General features: G+C 49.6%; 1 protein-coding gene across 2 annotated transcripts in view; it reads right to left on the bottom strand.

The window, feature by feature from the left end:
* The window catches only part of TNR (tenascin R), a 262,025-nt gene that overhangs the window by 8,390 nt on the left and 231,760 nt on the right, over positions 1 to 21,875 (bottom strand). For both annotated transcript variants that reach the window (XM_049776399.1, XM_049776400.1), the window contains exons 10-18: positions 14,398 to 14,487; positions 13,377 to 13,640; positions 12,487 to 12,756; positions 10,450 to 10,569; positions 9,615 to 9,761; positions 9,181 to 9,300; positions 7,561 to 7,704; positions 6,716 to 6,846; positions 5,220 to 5,352 (exon numbers count right to left, since the gene is read on the bottom strand). In XM_049776399.1, coding sequence (XP_049632356.1) covers positions 5,220 to 5,352; positions 6,716 to 6,846; positions 7,561 to 7,704; positions 9,181 to 9,300; positions 9,615 to 9,761; positions 10,450 to 10,569; positions 12,487 to 12,756; positions 13,377 to 13,640; positions 14,398 to 14,487 — 1,419 coding nt within the window. The remainder of the gene's footprint in view (positions 1 to 5,219; positions 5,353 to 6,715; positions 6,847 to 7,560; positions 7,705 to 9,180; positions 9,301 to 9,614; positions 9,762 to 10,449; positions 10,570 to 12,486; positions 12,757 to 13,376; positions 13,641 to 14,397; positions 14,488 to 21,875) is intronic.

Genomic DNA, 21,875 nt, shown 5'->3' with positions numbered 1-21,875 from the left:
GGGCTTACTCCTGACTGCAACCAGGGATCACTCATGGTGAGGTCTGGCAGACTCTATGGTGTGCCAGGGATTGAACCTGGGTTGACCACATACAAGGCAAATACCCTCCCCATTGTGCTATGGCTCCAGCCCTCACCTTTGAAGAGGGGGAGCAACTCGCTAACCAAGCAGCGGTGCGGTGAGTGGCCCGCTTTAGTTAGAAGATGAATCTCTCTCCTGCACCCAAACATAACCTGCCGATTGGCTTAAGCAATCAAATGGCCATGTTTTACAGTTCCGTGTAAGTGTAAGGAGAGGGCAGGGGAAATAAATCGCAGCTCATCTTTCAGAGAGAACAGTCCAATTTGTAGAACAATATCTAATTAGCTCAAGGAGACACTTAAATCATGTGCTGAGAAGAACTGGGCTTCCAGGCACCTATGAATGCTTAACAAACACCCAGAGAAGCAGCTTCCCCAGCTTCAGAGCTGCCGGAGGAGAGATGGTTGGCTTGTTCTGCCCATAGGTGGATCTTTGGGGTGATTTTGAGGAGAGTGGGTAACTTGAGAAGGCTCTGATGCTTCATTAGAAGAGCGATGAGACCACAACAGTGTTCACTAGTGGCGGAACCTGCATGTGACAGGTACAGCTACAGATCTGTCATCACAGTACACCTAGTGGTAAAACCAGCACACTACAGGCGTGACGGTGGAGCAGGGGAGGTGATGTCTTCCAGGAAGGGGATGTAAAGATCTCACTGGGGGCCTGGAACCATAGCACAGCAGGGAGGGCGTTGTCTGGCAAATGGTTGACTTGTGTTTGATCCCCAGCATTCCTTATAGTCCTCCGGGTCTGCCAAGAGTAACCCCTAAGCTTTGCCAGTGTGGTCCAAAAGGTTCCAAAGTCTCAGTGATACTTCCTCTAAATATTATGGCATTCAGTTTGTTTAGTCAAGGGGTGGGGGGTGTTAACTTTAAAAGTAATTTATTTGTTTTGAATACCCAGAAGTGCTCAGGGCTTTTACACCTACTTCTGAGCTCAGGGATCACTGCAGGTGGGCTCAGGGGACCTTGTGAGATGCCAAGAATTGAACTCAGGTTGGAAACATGTAAGGCAGATGCCCTCCTTGTTGCGCTATCACTCCAGCCCCTCAAGGTATTTTAGAACAAAGGGAAGAAAGCTGGGGGTCACTCCTGAGCATAGAGCCAGGAATAACCCCTGCACACTACTGGGATGGCACAAATAAGACAAAATATTAAAGGAAAAGCAAATGCTGTCTAGTTAGGGATTTTCTAAAAATCTGAGTTTATTGTTTTTCTGCAGAAGGCAGTACCTTCACTGTAAATACTCTCAGTTCCCCCTTGTATGATCCCTGAGCTGGCATGGGAACCTCTAGCAAGAGGTAGGCTGGCGAGTTTTAATGTACTCTAGAACACGAACTGAAGCTTTTGGGTTGTTTGTTAAGGGGCCATGCTAAGTCTGAGCACTGAGACATTGCCTGGTTTGCTGAGTATGGCTGGGGACAGACACCCCCCTGCCCACCTCAGAACATCTCTTATGAACCTCCAATTGGATGGATTTCTTGAGAGATATTTAGAATAGAACCTAGAAGTTTCAATGCATCAGCAACACCACATCTGTACAAGGTGGAGGCAGACATGGAAGTAAGGGAAAGGGAACTGAGATGGGTAAAGATGGGGCAGTGGCAGCAGGTGAGAGGAGGAGGTAGTAAAGGAGGTGGAAGAAGGGGGGAGTGTGAGAATTCATGGATGCACAGTCCAGCCTCTTTGCAGACAGCCATTGCTCCATCTGTGCTGGACATGCCTGGGTTAGTTAGAATTCTGAACTCCAGGTATCTGATCTCATAGCCAAGAGCTAAAGAAAGATGAGGTTAGGTAGCATAGCTTAATAGGTAGGGCGTTTGCTTCCATGCAGCCGACCCTGGTTCTATCCCCAGCATCTCAAATGGTCCCCAACCCTGCCAGGAGTGATTTCTTAGCATAGAGCCAGGAGTAATGCCTGAGAGCAGCTGAGTGTGGCCCCAAACCAAAGCCCCCCCATGTGTGTTTGTCCTGAGGAATCAAGAAAAACTCAAGTTGTGCCACCCCCATTTACTTTGGTGAGGGGGCCAGAGTAGAGATGTTGGTGCTCGTGAGTCCTAGACATTTTCTTTGTCAGGATTTGCAACCTACATGAGTGATCACACAAATGAAAGCTGGGTTGGAGTAGATACTAGTAGTTGTTTTTATTTTTATTTTTATTTATTTTCAGGGTGGGGTGGGGAGATAGAGACTGTGGATCAAGCAGGTACTGAGTTTCTCATTTCTCATCCTTGCTTTTTCCACAACCGAGTCCCTTCGCTTAACCTCAAGGTCGAAGCAGCCTAACCACCACTCCCGGTCTCTGAGGACAGGCTTGCATGAACACGTCTTGTTTGCTTCTTAGGGTATTAAAAAAGACAATGAAATCCACGTCTCACAAGATCGTTTTTACCAAGTCCCCGCTGCTCTGTGGGGAATATTTGTTCCCTCATTTATATTCATGTCTCTAAAAGACAAGCAGACCTTGGATGGGATTTCAGGCGACAGTAAATTATAAATAATGTATCCGTGTTTTTCCGGTTCCAAACTACTTGGGTTTAATGCCCCCCCAGAGTCTTGGGCAAATACCAGTGACATGGGAACAGGAAGCGATTAGCAGGAGGGGGAAGATGGAAACAGGAATAGGAGAGATACTCTGGGAACCGGGGGGGGGGGGGGGGGGGGAAGGCTGGCAGGGGGTGGTGGGGGCTGATCCTTCCCCCCTCCACCCCTCTTTCTCTATCCTTTCCAAAATTCAGCTCTGGAAACACAAGCTCCAAACTCCAACAATGGGAATTTAAATTGAGCCTTTTATCTGCGCAGGAGGTGCTACATCTCCCTTTCTTGATATCCATTGCCCGGCCAGACCTTCCTTTTGCAGAATGGAGCTTAGAAGAGAGGCAGGAAGAGAAGGGACCAGAACTTGAGGCCTCCTCAATATTCTCTGCAAATGGAGGCATGGTCTTAGTGTTATCTACTGGGGGGCTGGTGTAGAACAGGCCTTGGCATTCTCCCCACAGCATTCCTGCCTCTTTCCTCTTCCGTGTCACTTTGAACATAAACCCCAGTCCCCTAGGACTCTGCAGCTATGGCAGATGTCCCTGTCCCACCAACAATCCTGACATCTGCCATGTTCAAGCAGCCCACAAACTTCTTGTTACAAACCGGTGAGCATTTCAGTGGCTTCTGTGGGATACTCCAGGGATAGGGTGAGTCTCTGACTTACTATTTAATCAGGAGTTCAGCAGCAGAACTCTGTGAGAGGTTCCCAATACAAACACCCCTTTGTCAGACAGCAGTGGTTGGGGGGTGGGACTCGAGTCTCCACAAACTCAATGACTGGGTTCACTGGGCATTAAATAGGCACATTGAACAGACAATCAAATTCCTAGTGGGCCCTTTGCCAATGAGGTATCGGCTGGATCCTCAAATAAACATGGCTCCATCCTGCTGGGCCTCTTGCCCAAGGCCACCCTTCTGAATTTCTCCCTAGATTCTTACAATCCATAGACTCTGCTTATCCATACTGAGCCCCACTACAGGATCTGAGCTCCTAAACTTACATGATGGATCTCCCCACCCAGAGGACTGCTGCCAACTCAGGGGGGTCTATTAGATGATGCAGAGAGAGACATCAGGAACCAGTTGAGGCATCATCATGATGGGGAGTGAACCTCAAACGCCTGTATTTGGGGTCTGCAACCATAACTTGAGACTTAATCAATATGCAAACTAGGAGTGCTGAGGCAGAGCCTGTCGTCTGTATTCCCTAACTTTTTTCTGGGAAAGAAATGAGACATTTCACTCTTGGGTAAGGCTTCAGTCTATGGTTCCTTGGGTGGCATCTTAGCAAAGAGAACCAGGAATTGGGGGATTCTTTTGTTAACCAGAACCAGGCAACTGGACTGACACAAGAAATGGGATGTACCTTGGTCTAAGAAAAGCCACTTTGAAAGGACCTGGAGAGGGTGTGTGACTTCAGGCCTAGAGAAAGTGACCCATCTCAGAAGGGGACAACATGGATTCACATCTGGATTTGTGACCAAGGCATGTTATTTTTATATTAAAAGTGTTTTCTCGTGGGGGACCAGAGCAATAGCATAGTGGGGAGGACCTTGTAAGTGGCTGACCCAGGTTTGATTTTCGGTATCCCCTATGTTCCTCAGCGACATCCAGGAGTGATTCCTGAGCAAAGTGCCAGGAGTAATCCCTGAGCACTACTGGGTGTGGCCCCCAAAACAAAAAGCATTTTTTTTGAGGATAGCCTTTTAAAAGATGCTCAGTTGGGGGGGGGGGTTTCCTTCCTAGCAATTTGCTACCAACTGTGCTGGGAGGTCAATGCAAGGCCTGAGGATGTAATACTGGGGATTCCTGAGCCAGCCTGGCAGTGTGAGCTGAGCTTGTGATCTTGGGTGACTAGAAGGACCCTGGGGTGCCAGGGATTGAACCAGGGTTGGCTACATGCAAGGTAAGTACCTTATTCCTGTCCTATCTTTCTGGCCCCTAAAAATGTTTAAACATTTTTTTCTAATGTGTTCATTAGATGCCTGAGGAGGAGATATTGCAGAGTAGAAAAAAGAAGGCAAAGGGGGTTAGAGCTATAGGACAGTTGGTAGGGTGTTTGCCTTGTAGTAGCTGACCTGGGTTTGATCCCCAACATCCCATATGGTCCCCTGAGCCTGCCAGAAGTAACCCCTGAGTGCTGCCAGGTGTGGTCCCAAAATATAATACAAAAGAAGGGTTAAAGAGGACCTATTCCCCATCTCCACTGCTCTACCTGCTTTGGTGACACCATTTGACTTAGTGTCTTATCTTGCCATTTAGAACATGTCTAGCAGGGGTGCTCGAGGCCCAGATGGATGTGAGAAGAAAACACACCCTCCAGCTGCCCATTCTGGGTTTGAGGAGTTGGATTTCTAAGGGAAACTGAGTATAGGTTCCCTCTATGGGCCCACACATTGCCTCATTGGCAACATCTGTGAATTGTGACCATGCAGTGAGAAATCAGGAATGTTCTAGCACTTTGGGACCTGAGAAGCAATGACTTAATCCTTAATTTTGCTGGGAGGGTCTGATGATGATGATGCACAGCAGGGGAGGAGGAAGGGAAGATTTTGCAGGAGAAGGGACCCCCCCACCCCAGGTCTCCCAGGCACTCACCTGTGCTGAAGGCTGTGGATGTGGCACTGCTGCGCTCCCCACCCTGGGCTGCCCGCAGGGCCACTGTGTAGTCACTTCTCTCCAGCAGCCCATCCAGCCGGATCCATGTGTCCTCCGCATCCACCATCAGCTCCTGTGGGCAGGATGAGGGTGTCAGAATCCAGGGTTGAGATAGAACAAGGAGGACCCTGAAACCCTGAAAATCCCTTCCTCACACCTATATTCATCTGTTTACAGTTGCCAGATTCTGGAAACAACCTACCCTCCAAGTACAGGAGCTCCTGTGTCCGCTCCCAGTCTGCTCTTCCTCCCCATGAAAGCAGCTCATGATCAAGATATTGTGGGGCCAGAGATGCAACAGCAGGGAGGTGCTTGCCTTGTACGTGGCTTACCCTGGTTCAATCTATGGAATCTCATAGGGTACCTTGAGCCTGCCAGAAATGATTCCTGAGCATGGCCAGGTGTGACCCTGGCCAAAAATATTAAAAATATCCTCCTCCTCCTCAAAAAAAAATGTTTGTCCTCATATTTGGAGGCCCTCAAATGTGCAAAGTTTAGCCCAGAGATATTAAAATAGTCACTAACAAAGAATGTTCTAGTGATTCCTGATTCAAAGCAACTGATATCGAATAGGAAGAGAGTTGGAACTCTCAGTCTGTGAGGACCCCCACGTTTTTTCTTAATTCTGTGTCATTTCCTTAATCCTCCATGGTGTCCCAGCTTTGACTCTTCACCACACGGAGCTGGTCCCTCTGCCTCACAGTCCTGCCTTAGGGAGATTGAATCTGGTGGTTTCTCCAGAACTTCCTAATCTTACTGGATCCATCACCCTTATTCCCCTTTCTAAATATTTATTTGATTTCTGGGTATGGCCCCCTTAAAACACAAAGTGGCTCCCTGCTGACAACAGCTCTAATAAACACAGTAAACACACAGTTCCCTGAAGCCTATTTAAAGCCCAAAATGGTCACTATCAACCTGTTTTTTTTCCTGTGCCTCAGCTGACCCTTAGACTTATAACCATGATCCCCCTCTTGGCACAGTTTCCCCAACAGGGGTTTTCATGGACTCTCCTGGTTGAGAAATGTTTTGGCTGATGTCACAGGCCAGAAACCTGACTCCTTACTGAAGATTTTGCAAGAGGCATACATGATGGGAATACTTGATGCCCAGCCCGAGTGTTTGTATGTGTCTGCCTGCTTGTCTGTCTGTCTTGGCCAGTGACACATCACTGTACCCCCTGCACTTAAAACAGACATGCAGTCATCCTCTTGCTTTGTTTTGCTGTACTGGTACCATGTGGCTTTGTACGGATGCTGAGACTGAATCCCCTAATACCTCGAGTTAGTGATTTTCTTCCATCGTGCAGAGGGTACCCAGGGGCTCTGAGACAAAGCTCCCAGATTCCCCGATTACCCCTCCCTGGCATTTTGTGCCGACAAGAAACCCAGCTCAGCCAGCATGACCAATCTCTCCCTTCCAAAGCCCAGGCTCACCTTGCGGCTGCCATCTGTGGCTTTATATGTTAGAATGTAGTTCTCAATGGCTGCCCTGGGTGGCTGCCAGGAGATGAGGGCGCTCTGCCGGGTGACCTCACTGGCGGTCAGATTGACAGGAGGGTCCAGGACTGTGGAGAGGGAAAAAGTGAAGATGTTTTAGTCGCCATTTGGCTTCTTCTGCCCCTGGGTCCACTCTCTAGACAGCTTGCAGGCCATTGATTGGGCATTAATGGGTCTGAGGACAATTGAGCTCATGACATCTTTCCCTTTGCCCTGGATGTCTGAGACCGGAACCTTGTCAGATCTATTCACTGCTAGTGGCCTGCCTGCCCTTTTCCTGATCAGGCTGGTCCCTAACAGCCTGTTCTTGCAGATCAGCTCTCTGATGACCAGATTTATCTGAGCCAGTTGTAAGTCTAGGATGGAATTTTCTGGGCCATGTCTACACAGCTAGACAGAGTTGGATGAGGGCAGAAAGCAGAACCTTTCTGGGGCCAGAGAGAAGTCAATCCCTCCTCTCACTGTACCCTGGTGCATCAACAATCCAGTAAGAATTTTCTAGAGCTGGAATGACAGTGTAGAGGGGAAGATGCTTGCCTGGTACACATCCAACCTGAGTTTGAATAGCGGCATTCCATAAGGACCCTTATGCACTGCCAGGAGTGATTCCTGAGTACAGAGCCAGGAATCAGCCTTTGGGATCGCTGGCTGTGGCCCCCTCAAAAAACAGAAATTCATTCATGGCATCACCTCCAAAGTCTGCTCTGTGACCAACATAGTGCAAGGAAACCCAACATCTCCTGGTCCCTGGGAACAAGGCATGCAGGGACCCATGTACTCACGTGTGGAGAAGTTGGTGCTGATGGTGTCACTGGTGAGGGGTCCACTGGTGGCGTAGAGAGAGGCTGTGTAGTGGGTGCTGGGTAGCAGGTCTACAAGCTGGAACTCTTCGCTGCTCCCATCCACCACGATGGTCTCCCCAGCAACTGCAAGCAGAAGGACTGGGCTGAGGGCTGATATGGCAGTGGGGTCTCGTTCTACCTACACAGCACAAGGAGTTGGAGCCATAGCACAAGGAGGGTATTGGTCTTGCATGTAGCCAACCTGGATTTGATCAACCTGGGTTTGATCAATTGGTCTTGCATGTAGCCAACCTGGGGCATCCCATAGGGTCCCCTGAGCCTGCCAGAAGTGATTACTAAGTGCAGAGTCAGATGTGTCCCCAAAGCAAAAACAAAAGCACAGCATAAAGGTCTGGGGTTTGGATCACCTGAAAAAGTCTTCAGTTTGAAGATGGCTTCTTTCTCACACAGAGACCCTTTATTTTCTTGAGCATAGTCATTGAGAAAAAAGAACTTTCATTCGGGGCCAAATTAAACCTCTAGGTTAACTTTGATGCAGGCCTTTGAAGCTATTAATTTTATTTTGTTGGGGGAGTATGCCTGCCAGCATTCAGGGCTGATTCCTGGCTCTGCACTCAGGAATCACTCCTGGTTGACTCAGGGAACCAAGGGAAGCCGGGTATTAAACCCAGGTTGGCTGTGTGCAACACACACACACACACACACACACACACACACACACACACACACACACACACACACACACACACACACACACACACACCACTCACCCAGGTTGGCTGCGTGCAACACACACACACACACACACACACACACACACACACACACTCACTCACTCTCGAAGCCAATCGGTGGAGCACATGTCAGGATTGTCTCTAATATCATCTTTGGTAACAGCTGCCACCTGTCTAGATCCAGCCAAATTGACTCCAGCTGTTCTAAAATGCCACTTGGCCCCTTGACTCAACACAGACACCTACTGTGCTTTCCCCTCCCTTTTCTTCACCCATTAGCTTTCATTTTTATCTTCAGACCCCCCTATTTTCCCCTCAGCACCCTATCCCCAAATCACAATGGAACCCTAGATATGGCCCCAAAGGTGTTTTTTTTGGGAAATGTTGGGCCACATCTGGTGATGCTCAGGGCTTACTTCTGGCTCTGCTCTCAGGAATCACTTCCAGCAGTGCTCAGAGGACCTTCTAGGGTGTTGGGGAATTAAACCCAGGTTGGCTCTCTGCAAGGCAAACGACCTCTCTGCTGTGCTATCATTCTGGTAGTACCATCCCAAGGTGTTTTGTGCTGTGACTTAGCAGGTTGGGACAAGCAAGACTGAATTCAGTGCTGGAGCTTTGGACACCTGTTCTCTCTCTGCCTTCGAGATGACATTAGTCCTTTGTCCTAACACTGGGCTGGGAGTCGCTAGGAGGGCCTGAGGGGGGGGGGGGAACTGAGGCAGAGATCACTCTTCTGTAGGCTTGCAGGCCTCCCAGTAGGGAAGTTTTGGAGTTTTCACTCTCCCCACAATTGCCTAGCACCTGTCCCGGCTCGCCACCCTCCAGAGCCCCATGCCAGAAGCTTGAGCTGCAACACTCCCCCCACCTGCAAAGTGGGTGAGGACGATGATGTAGTTCTCCACATCCCCTGCGGGCGCCTGCCACTGCAGCAGTGCCTCCGTGGGGCTCACGTTGGTGGCCATCAGCTCTGCGGGGGTGTCCATGGCTAAGTAAAAAACAAGAGGGGGTCAGGTAAAGGCATGGGGTGCTGTGGGAGAGTTCTGCCTCCATTTACCCAGGGCTGCTCCACATGTGGGAGAGAAGACCTGGATTCCCAGTAGGTTCCCTCTTCTCCCTTCCCTCCATTCTTTAGCGGCTCTGCCCTCTTGTTCCCCACCTGGATGCCCTTTGGATCAACAGTGGCTTTTGGGCAGTAGACAGAAATCAGTCTGAGCAGCCTCCTTCCCCAAGTGCAAGTGGCTCTCTCAGCTTTGTGGCTTCCCCTGAACCCAGACCCACCCACCCTGCAGCCCTGCCCACCGGTGTGCGTGAGGGTGCAGACTCGCTCGCTCTCCTCACGGCCCCGCACACTGTTGAGGCTGATCTCATACTCAGTGGCAGGGTGCAGCTTGGTGATGGTGAATTCCCGAACCGTGTTGGGTACCACGGAGCTGTCCAGGCGCCCCACTGAGAAAAGACAGAGAGGAGTTGTGAGAGATTGATTGCCAAAGGCATCCACAAGGTGCCCCCGCAATGTTCTGCCCAGATCCAGCAGATGGGGGAGAAAAGTTTCCAGGGCTGAGGAGACCCTGACCACAAATCCCACCCTCACTGCACAGATGCCCCTGAACCAAGCACAGATACTGGCAAGTGGTTTTCCTTCCCTCTTCATTTTTTGGTTATACCTAAGCACTGCTCAGGGCCTGCTCCTGGCTCTGCACTCAGAAATCACTCCTGGAAGGGCTCAGGGGACCCTATGGGCTGCTATGGATTGACCCCAGGTCAACAGAGTGCAAGGAACACACTCTCTTGGCTGTCTCATTACTCCACCACCCCATTGGTGGTTTTCTAAACATCTGGACCCCAAACACTCAGGAGGGATATTCTTACTGCCAAGAGTGGCTTGTGTAATGCAGTGATTGTGAGGGTCTCACCCACTTCTTCACCAGGGCCACATACAGCAAAAGGAATTGGCAGGGTGCAAGGTTTGGACTTGTTTCCTGTGTCTCATCAGAGCTAGGTTGGAGTGTCAGAGGGCTATCGGAGTTCCCATTAGGGTGCTCCATCTCCCAGAACTCCATCTCTAAAAATGCATGCCATTTCCCCCTCATATCTGTATCCCTTAACCCCATATTCATCCCCAGTGACGTCTTACCTTGTGTAGGCCGGTAGGAGACACGGTAGTAATCGAAAGAGGCAAGAGGGGGGCTCCAGGACACCACAACTGAATCCTTGGTTACGTTGCTGATGGTGATATCTTTAGGGGGATCAATGCCTGTTGTATATGAAAATATTTCCATAAGATTATCTTTTGCCTGTTGTCCCACCCTGACCCTCCAGGTGGGGGCACTGTTGAGAGCCAAATAAATAGCTTAGGTTCCTGGCCTTGGGGGGGTCTTTTGCCAGAGTTGGCTGGCTGTCTCTAGGTGTTTTGGAACTAGTAGCAGGCTGACAAAGGACTCTCCTCACCCAACCTTTTAACCCTTAACCCTCCTGTCCGTGTGGATTATTTGCTGCGGATAAATATTACCAAGATCACCCCCCAAAGAGGGGACAAGGGGATGGGAACCAATTTCTCATTCTGGGAGCTCTTTGCGGATACTCAAATAATCAACAAAGGTGTAAACTGGACCCAACAAATGGGGCAACAAATGCTTACAAATCAGGAGGGATGGTAGGGAAAAGACAGAGCAGAATATGATAAAGGACCTCCTATGATCAAAAGGATGGGACCTTTGTGGCCTTACAAGCATGAGCAGGTTGACAGTCACGTTGGGTTCTTGTGGTGTAGCCAAAGCAAGGTTCAGAGACCCCATTTTAACAACAGGAAGTTAAACTAATAGGGACTTGTACTAGCTGCAGAGGCCAAATGGAAACTTCTTTGCTGTCTCTGTTTTTGAGCTGGGGTTATTTTATTTTGGGGCCACACCCAGCAGTACTTAGGGCTGATTCCTAGTAGGCTTAGGGGATCACAGGGGTTGCTTGGGACTGGCACGAATATTGGCCTGTGAAAGTGCAAGTTAAACACTCTCCCCACTGAGTTGTTGATCCAACCCTGTTTAAAGTGACCTGGGAACAAGACGGTCATTCTCTCTGTGGCCACTTCTCTTCCACAAACCCAACTCTCTTCCCCACCACTGTATATATATACACACCACACACATAGTGGTGCTTGGGGGACCATATGAGGTGTTAGGGAGGGGCAGAATCTGGGTTTCCCACATGCAAAGCCCTCTCTGAGTTTGCTGTAGCAGCCACCTATGGATGGATGTGGAAACTCCATCTCCATGGACTGCAGAAATATTGGGGGTAAGGTACATCTGGCAGTGCTCAGGAGTTACTCCTGGCTCCACAATCACTCCTGGAAGGCTCAGGGGACACTACGGGATGCCGGGAATAGAATGTGGGTTGGCCTCGTACAAGGCAAACATCTTCTCCACTGTGTTATTGCTCTGGCCCACACAGAGAACATTTCTGAGCCTATGGTCCTGAGTTGTATTTCCTTGAAACCATGGAGTCTTCATGTTTGAACTTCATGAGGATGGCACAGTCATCCAGGTGAATGTCCACCCCTTCTCTATCCTTGTTAGTGGCTTTTTATTTGTTTGTGTTTATGGGCCACACCTGACAGTGTCAAGGGTTTCAGGAGTCACTCTTGGCAGGCTTTGGGGATTGTATGGGAGGTTGGTTCAAACCTAATAATCAAATTTGTGTGAAAGGAAAATTCTCTCCCTTATTACTGTTTTGGTCCCATCTACCCACCTACACAGGTCTGGGAGCATATCCGGGCCAGGATGAGAGGAACAATTTACTCCAAACAATGTGCAAATGCACTCTGATCTGAATACCAGTCACTGCATGGTGCATGGTCATCCTGGAAGAATCCCAGGAAGCACTGTGAGCATCCTGGGATTTGCAGTAAATAATTGGGGTACTGAGTGTTTGAACAAACCCCGTTCTGCAGAGGGACCCTCCCAGACCCAGACTTGGAAACAGAACAGATGCTCTTTCTTGCCCTGACCTGGCGAGGGTCTTGCTGTGCTCTGGGACTATTCATAGGACAGGCATGTGTACTCAAGCCCTGACTTTCTCCAAACCATGGCCCCATCTTCGAGGAGATCCCCTGGGCATCTGACATCCCCCAGGATGGGTGTTTGTTTCTCGAGGAACATTTCTCTGACTTGTCCCTCACCCGTGGTGATGGAGCCCACAATGGCCTCGGAGGTGATGGCACCATGGACGGCCACCAGATTCACGATATACTCGGTGGCTGGCTGCAGCCCCTCCAACACTGCATGCCTCTTGGCAGGGTCCAGGGTCACCTGCAATGCCTGATCCTCATGGTCCCGGGGACTGTAGCTGAGGACAAGCCTGTCAGGCGGGGGCGAAGGGTCGCTCCAAGTGATGTTGACACTGGAGGAGGTCACATGAGAGAAATGCAGGTGCGAGATGGGGCGAAAGCCTGTGGAGCGGGAGAGAGAAGGTTATAAAACTTGGGAGAGGGTCCAGGGACAGACACTTGGCCTGAGCATCACCTCCTTAGGGAACTGCTCCAAGGGCACCCCCCACATCCTCAGCCTCTAGCCCTGTCCATGCTCTGCTCCCCAGACATGGAGCAGCAAATGGCTCAGTGGCAGGATCCACCACTCCAGTGTTGGCTTGTTCTGTGGGTCCAGGACTCTGAACCTGGATCCTGGGAGGCAGCAGATATGTCTCCTGGATCCCCCAAATACCCACTAGCTCTATGGATAGATAAATATACAGTGTGCTTACAGAAAAACAGGTTCTGCCTGGTGTGGAACCCAGCAGTTGCTCGAAGTCCCAGTTTCTGTCTCCCTCTTCCCACACACTTCCTGCTTTCTCTAACTCTTTCTCCTGTCCTCTCTCTTCTCTCTCCCTTTCTCCCCCTCCTCTCCTCTCTACTTTCCTTTCCCTCCCCCTATCTTTTTGTCTTTCTCTCCACTTCTCCCTCTTTATCCCCCTCTCCTTCCTATTTCACCCATATTTAAAGAGGGGCTCAACCTGGCTGATGCTCCTTCTAAGATCCTGTATCCTAGACCCAGGGACAACACCACCCCATACCTGTGAAAGCATCCACAGTGGACTCCGCACTCTGTTGCCGGCCCCGCTCAGCGGTGAGGGAAATCAGGTACTCGGCCCCAGGTTCGAGGTCTGTCAGGGTGTAGGAGGTTGCATGCCTGGGCACAGTGACCTCAGAGGCGATGCCTGAAGCTGGGGTGAAGGTGAGGCGGTAGTGGTCGATGGGGCCGCTGGCCTTGGTCCACGTGAGAGAGATGGACGTCTCAGACGAGGCTCTCACTGTGAGGTCCCGGGGGCTGTCCAGTTCTGTGGCCAACATGCAAATGGGGCTGAAGGTGACGTCCACAGAGGGGCCTGGCCCGCTGGCCTTTGGGGCCCCTATCCTGTGGTTCTTAGTTGCCCATAGCCTTTTTGACCAGGACCTTAGTTGTTTTGGCTAACACAGTTTTGGAGAGTTGGTACCTCCCTTAGATGCTCCTGACACTGTACTCAGGAATCACTCCTGGTGGCATTGGGGGACCCTTTGGGATGCTGAGGATCGAGCCCGGTTGGCCATGTGCAAGATAAGTGCCCTCCTTGCTGGACTATCTCTCTGGCCCTGTAGCTCCCATTTCAGTTCCTTCATTCTGAACAGCAAGCAGACAGGCCTTCTATAGAAAGCCCTGGCACGACTGGGAACCCCCCACTCCAAGTTGTACCCTTTTTAGCCTCCCCTTTCCTTCCCCATTCCCCATACCCCCTTTTCTCCCAGTCTTTCCCCCAAACCAGGAAGAACTTTTAGGGGTTAGCCATGCCTGAGTTCACTGAGACAGACCTGGCCCTGGGACATGCAATGAGGTGAGGACTCTGGGGGTAGAAGGGATACAGAGCTTGTCTGGGGGTCACTAGGTGTCTGAGCCCCCAAGCCCTAGCCCAGGCTGCCTGGCTCTATGTGACTTGCCTAATTTCTCAGGGGGTCAGATCATGACTTTGCAGTGGCCTCTCAGTCATCCTTCAAATGTGACCTTAATCCCAGAGGCCTGGGGAAGCTGGGACAAGTCTCTGAGTGGTGGGGCTCACTCACCTGTCCTGGCATTCATGGTGGCAGGCATGCTCTGCTGAGTGCTCATGACAGCCGATATCCCGACCCCATACTCAGTGCCAGGCACCAGGTCTGTAGGCAGAGGCAGAAGCCAAGGTCATCTTGTGTACAAGAGACAGAGAGTCGCAGGTGGGAAAAGGAGGGCGCAGGAATGAGTCAGCCTGACTCAGGTTCAGATGAGGAGCTCAGTCTTTTTAGAAAATTCTTCTACTCTCTTCCTTTTATTTTATTTTACATTTTTTGGTTTTGGGCCACACCCAGCAGTGCTCAGGGTTTACTCCTATCTCTGAACTCAAACCACTCCTGGCTGGCTTGAGGGAGCCTATAGGATGTCAGGGACAAACAAGGATTGGCCTTGTGCAAAGCAAATGCCCTTTGCACTGTGCTATCATTCTGGCCCCAGCTCTTCTACTCTTAAACCACTTGCATACTCCCATCTCACTGCAGGGAAAACCCAGAGCACATTAGAAACATTAGCAGGCCCAGAGCTAACCTGTCTCTGCTGCTTGGTCAACACCCTTGAGAAAATAGCAAGGTACACCCCTTTATCTGGGACTCACAAACACTTGGAAGGGCAGAGCGCTCCATGGCAGAGTACTTAATTTTTAGGCGTAATCCACGTGACACTGCTGGCACTGTGTTATGACTCCTAGCACAAATGTTCAGTGCATGGCCACGGGACCTGGCACATAGCGATGCAGCCAGTTCTATTGGGACCAGGCTGGGTGGGTGGGGGGCTGAGGTCAGGATGCCAAGCTTTTTTTTTGTTTTTGTTTTTGTTTTTGTTTTTGGGCCACACCCGGCGATGCTCAGGTGTTACTCCTGGCTGTCTGCTCAGAAATAGCTCCTGGCAGGCATGGGGGACCATATGGGACACCGGGATTTGAACCAACCACCTTTGGTCCTGGATCGGCTGCTTGCAAGGCAAACACTGCTGTGCTATCTCTCCGGGCCCAATTTTGTGGCTTTTAATGCCGTCTCGGGCAGGTATAGGCTGGTCCTCTCAGCTGGTTGAGTTCCAGCCTGTTGACTCTGCTAAAACCAGTGATTCCAGTGGTAGGTAGGACTATAGGTAAGACTTGGGCAGGTACTGGGCATGTTTGTATGGCCAGATGAGTGGGTGAAGGCAGCCCACTACAGCTGTTCAGAGTCCATACTTTTCTCTGCCAATCTGTTCTGCGAGGCCCTGGTACATCCTTGGCTTGGAGAAATTAGATTACCTGGGGGCCATAAACTACTTTTTTCAGACCACTGCTTGAGTCCTTCAACAGTCCGTAATGAAGTCGCAAAGCCACAGCCTGATACAGAACGACAGATCCAGGGAAGAGACGCCAAAATTACATGTTGCTGAGTGGATCCAGCATGTACCATCTCCCACCCGAGTTTCTTATTTATGAAGCTTAAATGAAATGTTCAATAATTCACATCCGGAATCATCTTCGTCCAGCAAACTGTGGTGGAGCAGAATTTAATGGAGTCAGGGGATAGGAGGGAGTGGGATGGGTGGGTGTATTGGGGGCGCCCAGGACCAGCTAAGTGCTTCCTGCCTGCTGTTTCTCTTTGATTGTTTTGGCTGCTTTTCTTCTGATGCTCCCGGTGAATTGTTAGAAAAACTAGCAGGTAAAAGACATATATGTGTAAGTATGTGTGTGTGTGTGTGTGTGTGTGTGTGTGTGTGTGTGTGTAGAAAAGGTGCGTGCATCTGAGGACCCATCAGCCACTTACATATCTGCACGCCAAGGCCACCGAGGGATTTCTCCATGTTTAAAGATCCCATCTTTCTCCATCAATGCGTTCTGTTATCTTTCCATTCAAGGCCTGCAAGCATGAGCCTTGAGCAGCTCTGCTCTCTTCCCTCCTGATCACTCAGCAAATCCTCCCCAGAGGCAAGGACAAGGCAGCCTGGCCCAGAGAACTTCCTCCATACAGCTGTTCTGCTTCACTCAGCCTTTTTCCTTGCAAACTCCATCTCCCTTTGCTTTCCCCCAGTACCCCAGGTGTTCATGCCACAGGCACGATGGAGCAGGTATCAGGTGTCAGGTTCAGGTCATGTACCAGGGTGACCAGGGCAAGCTGAGTGAGATGGGAGGAGACTAACACTAAAGGAGAAAATCAATTATGTCAGGAGTCCCCCACTCTGAGATGCCCAGTGCTGAGCTCCCTGTTCCAGCTTGTCAGGAGGAATAATGGAGAAGACTGAGAGGAGAGATGCCATTTAAAAAACTTGTGTCTGATAATCAAGAGTTCAATCTGAGCTGTAGCGTCTTAAGAGAAGGATGTTTGAGTCTCATTTGATCCCCTTGCAGCCTGCCAGAGGCTTTCCCAAGAGTAACTGCAAGCTCAGAAAAATCCACATCTATTTTAATTTTCTTTGGGTGTAAGAGAGATTGGCCATACCTCACAGTGCTCAGGGAACCCACACGAGGTTCTAGGGATCAAACTGAGGTAGTTGCCTGCTATACAAATACCTTAATACTGGTATAGTTCCTCTAGTCTCTAAAAATAGGATTGTCTGTTTTTAGTTTGTTGGGTTTGAGGCCAGACCTAAAAGCATTCAAGGGTTACTCCTGGCTCTGTGCTCATAAATCACTCTGGCAGTCTCAGGGAACCCTATTGGATGCAAGGGATTGAACCTGGTTAGCTACATGCAAGGCAAATGCTCTTTGCTGTGCTATCACTTGGGACCCAAGAATGTCTGTTTCTTAATCAAGATCATAGACTGATGCAGATTGTTAGAAAATAAACTTCCTGTTTATTCAACATGGTGCATGGTCCAGACCCCCCTAGGTAGACAGGCCGGGAGAGTGAAGGGGGTAAAGGCAGTAGGAATAAGATGTGGGGGGACTGGAAGGTGCTCTGAGGGCTGCTAAAGAAACTTAGAGCAAGGATGGAATTATCATGAACTGGCATGGCCTGAGAAAGTTTCCTGGAGAAAGGACTAGGAAGGTGGAAGAAAGAAAAGAAGCCTGGAAGTTGGAGGAGACATGGCAAAGAGAATGGAAACAGATTAATGCAAGCAAATTGTCACCCACTGTCAAGGTCCTGGCCACAAAGTTCCTCCAGGCTCCTGCTCCTTATGCTTCAAAGAGTGAATCATGGGATAAGGATGAACCCTAGTATTGAATAGCTGTAGCATACCATGAATCTGATATGTGGCTGGGTGAGGCTCGCTGGACATGGAGTTGAGTCTTTTCCATCCTTTGCTGCATCTCGGGGCTCTACATCTCCTGAATGTTGGCTAAGTTCAAACCTGCTCAATGGTATTCAGGAATTTGGTCTGATGGGTCTTGTTTTAGAAAGACCCCTGCTTTATTCCTCCTGACAAGCTGGAACAGGGAGCTCAGCACTGGGGCATCTCAGAGCGGGGGGCTCCTGACATAATTGATTTTTTTCCTTTAGTGTTAGTCTCCTCCCATCTCACTCAGCTTGCCCTGGTCACCCTGGTACATGGTCTGAACCTGACACCTGAAACTGGGGACCTCGGTGCCAAAGAGATGGCAAGAGAGTAGAGAGACAGTCCATGGTGAGGGTGTCTGCCTTGTATGCGACTAACTCAAATTCAATCCCTGGCATCTCACGGGGAACTCATGAACAGTGCCAGGAGTGATTCTTGAGCCAGGAGTTAAGAACTGAGCATTACCTGGTGTGGCCTCCAAACAAAAACAGAAACCCCTCCAAAACCAAAAAGATGCCAATACCTTTTGGCTTCTATAAAAGAGCAATGATGATGTATAGTGTTGTTAGTTCAGGCCTTTCCCCTGAAGTGGGGTGGTGGGGGTGCAGGCTTTAGCTCTGAGGGGAATCTTTCCTTCTCTCCTCTCCCCCTTTCCCTCCTTCCTTCCTCCCTCTCTCTTTTCTTCCTTCAATTCCACCTCTTCCCTCCCCTCTTCTCTCCCTTCCTCCCTTCCTCCTCTCTCCTGGTCCCTGAGGAGTTTTCTGCAAGATTGTTTATCCTGCTTCTTTAGAAAGTAGCCCTTGCCTGGAGTGGTCAGTTCTAGTCCAGAGCCCTCCACGCCCCCACCCCCACCCCATGCCTGAGCCTGCAAACACCTCACCCTTGGGAACCTCAGGAGGTTTCCCCCATTGCCAAGCAGTCATCACCCTGACTGAGACAAAAGCTGATCTTTCCATTAAGGACACAGGAACTACCCAAGTGGAGAAGAAAAATCATTGCAGACACAGAGGCTATGTGTGTAGTTCAGCAACAAAAGTGCCTCCCAGAGGGAATGTGCTGGGTATTGCCCAAGGAGATTATGAGAAATGAACATTTGGGCATTTTCCTTGCATATGGTTGACCCAAGTTCGATCCCCAGCACCCCAGATTGTCCCTCAATCCCAAATAGAAATGATTCCTGAGCACAGAGCCAGGAGTCAGTGCCCTGAGCCGCCCCAGGTGTGGCCCAGAAACAAACGAAAAAGAATCCTAGTTGGGGAGTGAAGGAAGAAACTCTAGTTGGAGCTGGGGTCCACTGCCTTCTCTCTTGGCCTTCAATCCCCTCTCCTCTCCCCAGATACCACGGTGAGTCTCAATTCTGGCAATTTGCTTCTCAGCAAGCACAGACATACACACTTGATTTCTTAGCATGTCTATAATCCCTTCTTAAATCACATAGAGCTATTTGCCTTTACAAATCTGCCCAGCAGTGAACTCCCTGAATAATTACATGTAATATATATTTATAGTTTTTCACTTGATACACCTGGTGCTAACCCCTTCCCACCTCCCCCCCCCCACAAAAAAACACCAAAACTAAGCATCTAGTCCCAAATCCCCATAGTTAAATTTTCATCCTTTATAAATTTACAATTTTTAGCATTCTTTTGGCGAGGGGACTATACCCACTGGTGCCCAGGGCTTAACTCTGGGCTTTATGTTCAGGAATCAATCCTGACAGTGTTTCAAGGACCCTACAGAGTGTTGGGAATCAAGCCTGGGTCAGCTGTGTGCAAGGCAAGTGCCCTCCCCACTATCCTATCTCTCCAGCATAATAACATTGAACATTTGATCATGATCCTGTGATTCTTCCTTAAAGGAATGGGAAACTTTTTACTAAGACCTAAAACTGTGGCCCTAACATATATTAATTAGCCCCCTACCCTGTTAACTTCCCGAGCTTGGGTGATCTCCATTAGCACCCCAATCTCTTTGTCCACGCTCTTCAAATGAGGGATGGGGCTCAGGGACTTGCAAGGGTGGGGGGGCTGTATCCCCAACATTATACAGTTCTCTGAGCATCCCAGACAATGCCAAGGTTGTTCTATGTGAAATCTGCAGCAATAAAAACACTTATGATGACTTAGAGTGGTAAAGATAAATAATAAAGTTAAGTAGGAGTATGGACTAAAGAGAGATAGGATAGTGAGGGAGTGGGGCGCTTGCCTTGCACTCAACTCCTGGCTTTGCACTCAGGTATTACTGAGTACTATCACTCTGACCCCGGAAGCGATTCCTCATGCAGAGCCAGAAGTAAAACCCTGAGCACTGTCAGGTGTGGCTTCCCCCCAAAAACCCAAAATAAAACAAAGTAGGAAGTAGGTGCCAGAGCTCTGTGATGAAGTCCCGGAACATTTTCTTTTGTTTCTGCAATGAGAAATTCTAACTCAGACATTGATGGGTTCTCTGTGGCTCATAGTTCCATGCTGCATTGTTCGTCCACACCCCTCAGCCTCCACTTCTTAAATGGCTAATTGTCAGTTCTGCCTGCGGCTGCCTCCTGGCAGGCCTGGGCTGCCCTTGGAGCAGCTTCCTGCTGTATCATTTTCAGGGTTGTTTTTGGCTGGCGCTTCGTCTTCGAATGGGGCTTGAGCTCCCTGCAAAGGCCCTGCTGCCAGCTGGTCTGCTCCTGCTCTGTTTGACTCCCCCCTCCATAAACCTGCTTTGTCAGCAGTTCTTTTCCACCTCTTGGCTCTGTTTTCCTGGAGTGCGTCTGTCTGAAAGGCATTTATGATATTTACTTTAACTGGCTTCATTTGGCAAGGCTACTCTGGGCTTTCAGCTCGGGGACAAGACAGCTTGGGTTAGCCTGTCCTTGTTGGGAAGCTGCATGCTTTTCTGTATTTGTCAGGACAAGAAACTGGATCTGCTGGAAGCCAAGACAAGGTTCAACAAGGTCCTTGTTGAGTCCTTCAAGTGCACTGGTGGTTCTTGGGCTACTGGCTGCTCTGCATCACCCCAGCTTGCATTTCCCTCATGGGCCCATAGGGAAGCTCAACTGGGTATCTTTGCCTGGATGAAAACTCAGGAGGGGAAGAACTAGAACTGGGTCCTTCATCTTCATCCTCAGCTCAAGCATCACAGTGACCTCAGGCATCATCTGCCCATGCCACCTTTAATCCCCTGGTTTCTGCAAAGCATCCCAATGTTCCTCTAGCTCTGTCCTTCCATGCCCCCCCTTCCATTCTTCACTTGGTAAATGCCAGTCAAGTTAACTCATTAATTTATTTGAAAATTGTTGGTAGGTGTTTTATGGGAGGGCACACTGGCAATGCTCAAGGGTTACTCCTGACTCTGCACTCAGGAATTACTGCGTGCTCAGGGGACCATATAGGATGCTGGGGACTGAACCCACCCACCAATTCATGGCCACGCACAAGGTAAATCAATGCCCTACTGCTGTGCTATTGCTATGGCCATATTTCAACCCCCTCAAGGACTCTCCATAGCCCTTCAGAGTAAGTTGAAGTTCTTTATAGGATAAACGCATCATCAGGCTCTTACCTTATCACCTTGTGTGGGCCTCTGTGGCCTTTTTGCTGCTTCTTTTCATTAATTTATTTCTTCATCTACTCATGCATTCATAATTCATCTATCCATCTATCTACCCACACTCATCCAGTTACCCTACATTCATCCATTGTCTATCCACCTGTCCATCTATCTACACAACCTTACACATCCAGCTACCCATCCATCCACCGTCCATCTGTCAATAATCTAATAGTCCTCTCATCCACCCATCTATCCACCCATTCATTCATCTAGCCACCCTCCCTCCCATCATCCTACCCCCCACCCACCCACCAATCCAGTCACCCATCCATCCACCCATTCATTCACCCACTTATCCTTTCACTTACCTATTAGCTATCATCCATCCATCCACCCCCCCCATCCATCCCCCCCCATCCATCACTAACTAGAACCCAGGCACAATCATGATTCCTATTTTACAGACTGTAAGATCTAGCATAGAGATTGAACATCAAAAAAACCACCTCCTCAAGTCTCCCATGAAAATATTAGTGTGTATGGTAGAGTCACTAGGGAGATAAGGTTATAGAAGGGCCTGGCCTCACCCTACCTGGAACCTACAAAGACACCAGCAGTGACACATAAACTGACCTCTAAATGGAAAATGAGCACAACTAAATGGGGTGATGATGGGAATGGTAGCAGAGATCAAGGGAAAGCAGGTAGCAAGTCCTGTGCAACCTGAAAGCACCTGAAATCTGGTATGGGG

The sequence above is a fragment of the Suncus etruscus genome, chromosome 7 (assembly GCF_024139225.1).
Source record: "Suncus etruscus isolate mSunEtr1 chromosome 7, mSunEtr1.pri.cur, whole genome shotgun sequence".
NCBI classification, from domain to species: domain Eukaryota; kingdom Metazoa; phylum Chordata; class Mammalia; order Eulipotyphla; family Soricidae; genus Suncus; species Suncus etruscus.
This window is presented reverse-complemented; position numbering and strand designations above follow the sequence as displayed.